Source organism: Sphaeroforma arctica (assembly GCF_001186125.1).
Source record: "Sphaeroforma arctica JP610 unplaced genomic scaffold supercont1.301, whole genome shotgun sequence".
Classification (NCBI taxonomy): Eukaryota; class Ichthyosporea; order Ichthyophonida; genus Sphaeroforma; species Sphaeroforma arctica.
In genome coordinates, this window is record NW_014040257.1 from 14885 (window position 1) to 19984 (window position 5100).

At 41.4% G+C, this 5100-nt stretch overlaps 2 protein-coding genes across 2 annotated transcripts in view; one reads left to right on the forward strand and one right to left on the reverse strand.

The window, feature by feature from the left end:
* Positions 1-1998, forward strand: part of SARC_04974 (hypothetical protein) — a gene marked incomplete at both ends in the record, with an annotated part of 4481 nt that extends 2483 nt beyond the window's left edge. Inside the window, 5 exons of the mRNA XM_014301159.1 lie at positions 380-534; positions 767-898; positions 1144-1239; positions 1648-1708; positions 1871-1998. Coding sequence (XP_014156634.1) covers positions 380-534; positions 767-898; positions 1144-1239; positions 1648-1708; positions 1871-1998 — 572 coding nt within the window. The remainder of the gene's footprint in view (positions 1-379; positions 535-766; positions 899-1143; positions 1240-1647; positions 1709-1870) is intronic.
* A 515-nt stretch (positions 1999-2513) lies between these two features.
* On the reverse strand, positions 2514-4262 carry SARC_04975 (hypothetical protein). The gene has a single exon (XM_014301160.1). It carries the CDS (start codon positions 4249-4251, stop codon positions 2956-2958), a length of 1296 nt encoding a protein of 431 aa, XP_014156635.1. The 5' UTR covers positions 4252-4262; the 3' UTR covers positions 2514-2955.
* Between the last annotated feature and the right edge of the window lie 838 nt (positions 4263-5100).

A 5100-nucleotide genomic window follows, 5' to 3' on the forward strand; every position in this document is an offset into this window, starting at 1 on the left:
ATGTATGTATGTATATATGATACCTCATTCGATATATAAACACGCATAAGTACATCCGTAAGCGAATATATGCATTTTGATACAAACGCATTTTTGCAAATATTTACGGTTACAAATATTTTTCAATCTTTATGTGCTGGTAAATTCATCTAATGATCGTCGTGTCTCTGTTATTGTGGTCGTTCGGGCAGCTCTATGTTCTTGTATATGCTTGTTTTTGCAGCGTTTTCAACATGCAAACTGTGTATATTGTAAGGTACCGGTAAACATCAACGTGATTTAAATCGGGAACATACGACTCGAGGCATGTGAATTATTTAATAAGACATTGCATCGCTTTTATTCTGGCGATCAAATTGCATCACTGCTCGCGTTTCAGGTTATAAGGATGCAGCTGAGAGCTTCCGAGACGAATCAGGTGTCGATCCCGAACTAGACCTGTCTTCAATCGCTGATCGTATGAAGATAAGAAATGCGGTGCAGAGTGGCGACATCACTACAGCGAAAGGTCTAGTCAACGATCTCAATCCAGAGGTGATGCATACGTTCTTCTTGAGCTTATAGTTGAATCGTGAAAACATCTCTGGATACACACCACCTCATAAGAATCGCCTTGTTTTTTTTCAATGTGTCTTCTCTTAGCACAGCCAGCTCGTATCTTATTTTTCAAGACAGTTTGACATCGCGTCTTCACCATTGTAGTTTCCCCGTGCGTGACGTATTATGTATAACTAACAAGTCTTTGTGTACTATCCTGCTTCCGCAGATTCTGGACACAAATACGTTGTTATACTTTCATTTACAACAACAACATTTGATAGAGCTCATCCGTGAAAACCGCATTGACGACGCCATCGATTTTGCGCGTGAGGAGCTAGCGGCGAAGAGCGAAGAAAGCGTATGTGATAGAGATGGCTGCAGTTGCTACATACTCATACGATTTTCTTCATGGTTTTATGTTTTGTAGAAAATATTTAGAGCTGTTGCGGGACGCTACGCACATTATGTTTTTGTGGGACATACACCTGACTGGAAATGGGAGATTCTACGTAATTCTATCTCCTATATGGTTTCGAATTAAGCACTTCTTAAAGGTTAAGGTGCGTTGAGCTTATAGGCATATATCCTACTTTCTCGTCACAGCCCAATCTGCTGGAGGAACTGGAACGCACTATGTCCTTGATCGCTTTTGAGAATGCAGAGTCGTCACCGATGGGCTATTTGCTATCTCCAACTCAGGTAAGCACAGCATACTATTAACTAAATAACCGACGTTCTGCTACTAATAGAATCGACATACTGCTGGCAGTGTAAACGGCATACTGATATCAAAGTAGGCGCCATACTATATGCCGCGGTGTCCTGCTCGTCTATCGTCGTACGCGGATATACACTGTATGGTACTAGAATCTGCACCCGTTAGGAAATACGCGTGCTAGCCGGTCGTTCTACCGATCCGAGGCTATTGATCTCCTGAATGGTGCTTTTTTTCTCTTTAATATTGTCAAACCGCTTCGTTCGCGATCCGACTCATGTTGTTAACGTCACCTGATTTAGAACCCTGTCACAGGTCCACACTTGCAGAGCCAGCTGACAATGTACATTACACTATCGTTCGATACATACATACTCATTGTTTTTACACAGCGACAAATGATGGCGAGTGAACTAAATGCTGCCATACTCGCTAGCCAGTGCCTAGAGAAGGGTAAGTTGTTTGCAGATATATTTTCTAAAACATATATCAGCTTTATACTGGGCTGAGACACCTTAATGGAAGTTGAGAATACGTTGCAAAATTTGCCAATTCTCGGCCTTTATCATTTAATTTTAAACAAAACCAACTTAAATTATACACTTGCATGTACAGATCCAAGGCTACCGCTGGTACTCAAAATGTTGGTACACGCTCAGGATCTGCTCGGCAAGAAAACGATATTTCCACACCTGATTAATGCTGTCGACGGAACGTTGGTTTTGAAGGAGAACGAGACATGAAAAATATAATAGAAAGGCAAATATAAAGTATGATTTGAAGTTACCTCTGACCATGCGTAACGAATTTAATTTGACAATAGTTTTGACCAACAATATTAGCACCCCACAATGCGACTTGTATGTATACATCGATCCGAGGGTTAGCCATTGTCTGGTAATAAATTTCCGCAGTTGAAAGGAGAAGTTCTACTTTCGTGTCGTAAATTTTTAACAGAACGTTAGATGCTTCACTTTATTTCAGTCCAAGATTTGACCAAGTATAGGAATGCCAAAACCCATTTGGTGGTGCAGCGGGCAGCAGAACATCTCGAACTTACGCGCGTACTGTACTTTAGCAAGCTTTGTTGATTATTGCACAGCTACAAATGGTGGCGAGGGAACTAAATGCAGCCATACTCGCTAGCCAATTACTAGGGAAGGATAAATTATTTGCAGAGGTATTCCCTATATAATGTATAGCTTTATACTGGGTCGAGACACCGTTTAAAACGGAAGTTGCGGAATTTGCTAATTGTCGGTCTCTAGTCAACGAATTTCAAACGTTACCAACTTACATCATACACCTGCATGTACATACCAAAGACTACCACTGGTGCTTAAACGTTAGTATACACTCAGGATCTGCTTGACACGAAAACGCTATTTGCAAACCTGATTTTTATGGTCGACGGAACGCTGATTTGAAGGAGAATGCGACAAGAAATAGAATAGTAGAACGGCAACAATAAAACATGATTTGAAACACCTTTGACCATAGGTATCGAATGTTAGTTGGCTATAGACAACATACAATATTAAAACCCCATAGTGCGACGTTTAAGTATAAATCGATCCTAGGTCTAGGCCGTTGTATTCAATGAATTACCACAGTTGAACGTACAGGTTCAATTTTCGTGCCGAAACATTCTTAGCAGAACGATAGATATTCCACTTTATTCTAATACAAGCTTATATTGACTAGGTATAAGAGTGCGAACACTCATGATCTTGTTTGTGCAGCGAGCAGAAAAACATCTCACATTTACAAGCGTGTCGTACCAAAGGAAGCTTAGTTGCACAACGGAAACATCGATTAGTGGAGCTATTCGATATATTATTCGACTTCTGAATTTTAGCACTGGTATCGTCCTCACTGGTAATGTTCTCTCGGACATCAGCAACGGGCAGCTCTGCATCTATTGTAGTCTCCTTATCCTGTACTGGTAAAGCTTCGCAACCGGCTTCAAGCTTCCGGATCTTCTCAAGAGCTTTCAAGTCACTACTATATCTCACCTTTTTGTCATTCTGATTCGACTTTACAGTCTCAATATCACTGGAACAGGATTCCACATCCTTCCGCTTCTTCCGTTGCGCCATTTTCTTCCGTAATTCGGCCATTTTATCGCGGGTGTTTGTATCCTCTGTTGATTTAGCCACATCTTTCTCATTCTCTTTCCTCTTGTTTTTTAGCTTTCCTATCTCGTCCATGTCCTCCATAAACGCCTTTCTCACCACAGTCAAATCTATATCGGGATCGTTGAATAAGCGGTCCGATAGAAGCTCAGTTCCACTACTGATATTACCTCGTGAACTGAACGCAGCCTTTCTCGCCCTTAATAACTCTTGCTTAAATGCATCAGCCTCCGTTATTTCTCCACTATCTATCGTGTCTCCAGGACCGGAATCTTCGCTCAGATCTAAATTAAGATCTGTTCTATTTTCGACTTCCGACGACGATGCTGCAGTCGACAACCCAGACGTAGACGCCTCCGTAGTTCTCACCAACACCTGAAATCCGTTTTCATCTGGAAATACCTCGAATATAGTAGCCTGATCGGAGAGCATGTGTTTCAGTTCAGGCACCTCAGACAGTTTCTCCAAGATGGCCTTCCCGTGGAGTTCCATCTGCTGCGCCTCACTTTTGAACGACTGACGATAGGGTACATCCAATGAAATACTGTCTATCAAGCCGGTCTGTATTTTCTGTACAAGCGTCAGTGAGGAGCCATCGGATATACCAAGGGTATCTACACGTACTTGGTCGTCTTTTAATTCCTTACCGTTGTATACTAAAGACTGCAGGTGAGCAGGGATGTCTATGACTGAGGCTAAACGTTCTTTGACGTTGTAGATGCTATCTGAGTCTCTCACTTTGAGGTCAAAGGCTTCACCCATTACAGTATTGATCTTGATTGTTCTCCGTTTCCGACGTCGTTTTGTAAGAAACAACGAGCTCTCATCCGGAAACTTGTCCATCTCGATTGTATTGCACATTTAAAATGACGAATTCAGTGAATATATGCCAAATATCACACAAGATAGAGGCTATTTATATATTTTGAAACAGGGACTCTCCCAATTTCCTACTCCTGTTTCAGGCTGTGCGGGCGGGCACTGGGTAGGGTAGTGTGGCTGACGCCTGACTGAAGAGTGCACACAACAGACTCTGACCAGAGAGAGAGTGAGAAGTATACGTGTTTTTTTCGCGATTGATAATCGGCATGAAATTACCAAATTGTCCAATGAAGTATCAGAAAACTGTCCTTAGTACAATATATAAGTGGACACTACCAGAAATTCTCTATGGTAAGCATGGACTAATAAGTCAAACCTTTAAATAGATAGAAATTAATTATGAATAGATTGGATAATGGGTTCGATTGTTTTTACTACACACAAATCGATACATATTTTAAGAGGGAATTAAGAATATTTAGATTCATGTTTTCAAGTTGGGCTCTGTGTGTGAGAGTCGTGCTCTCGCGTGTTAGTGTGTTTATTTTTATTTACCTAGCCAATTTATAATAAACAGTCGAGGGTACGGCAAGAAACGTGATAGATGCCCGATTTGTACCCCAACGTTGCTTTCCCGATGTCTCTGCGCTCCATCCTATCGTCTCGCTATGTGCGGGAGCTTACAACAGTCTACACAAGTCGAGTACCATGTCAGGCGTTTCTAAGCACAAGACTGTACGCCTCGGATCGAAGTGGTGTGTCTCCACCTTGTATCATCAGTATTGCAAAATACAAATATTATATTGCGAACCTTTGAAAGAATGAATATCGAAGGCTATCTGCCAGGTCGTGGCAATACGAGTACATTAACATTAATGTTAATATACA

Excerpts from the sequence above, each read along its gene's own strand:
- SARC_04975 (XM_014301160.1), bottom strand. The coding sequence starts at position 4,251 with ATGTGCAATACAATCGAGATGGACAAGTTTCCGGATGAGAGCTCGTTG.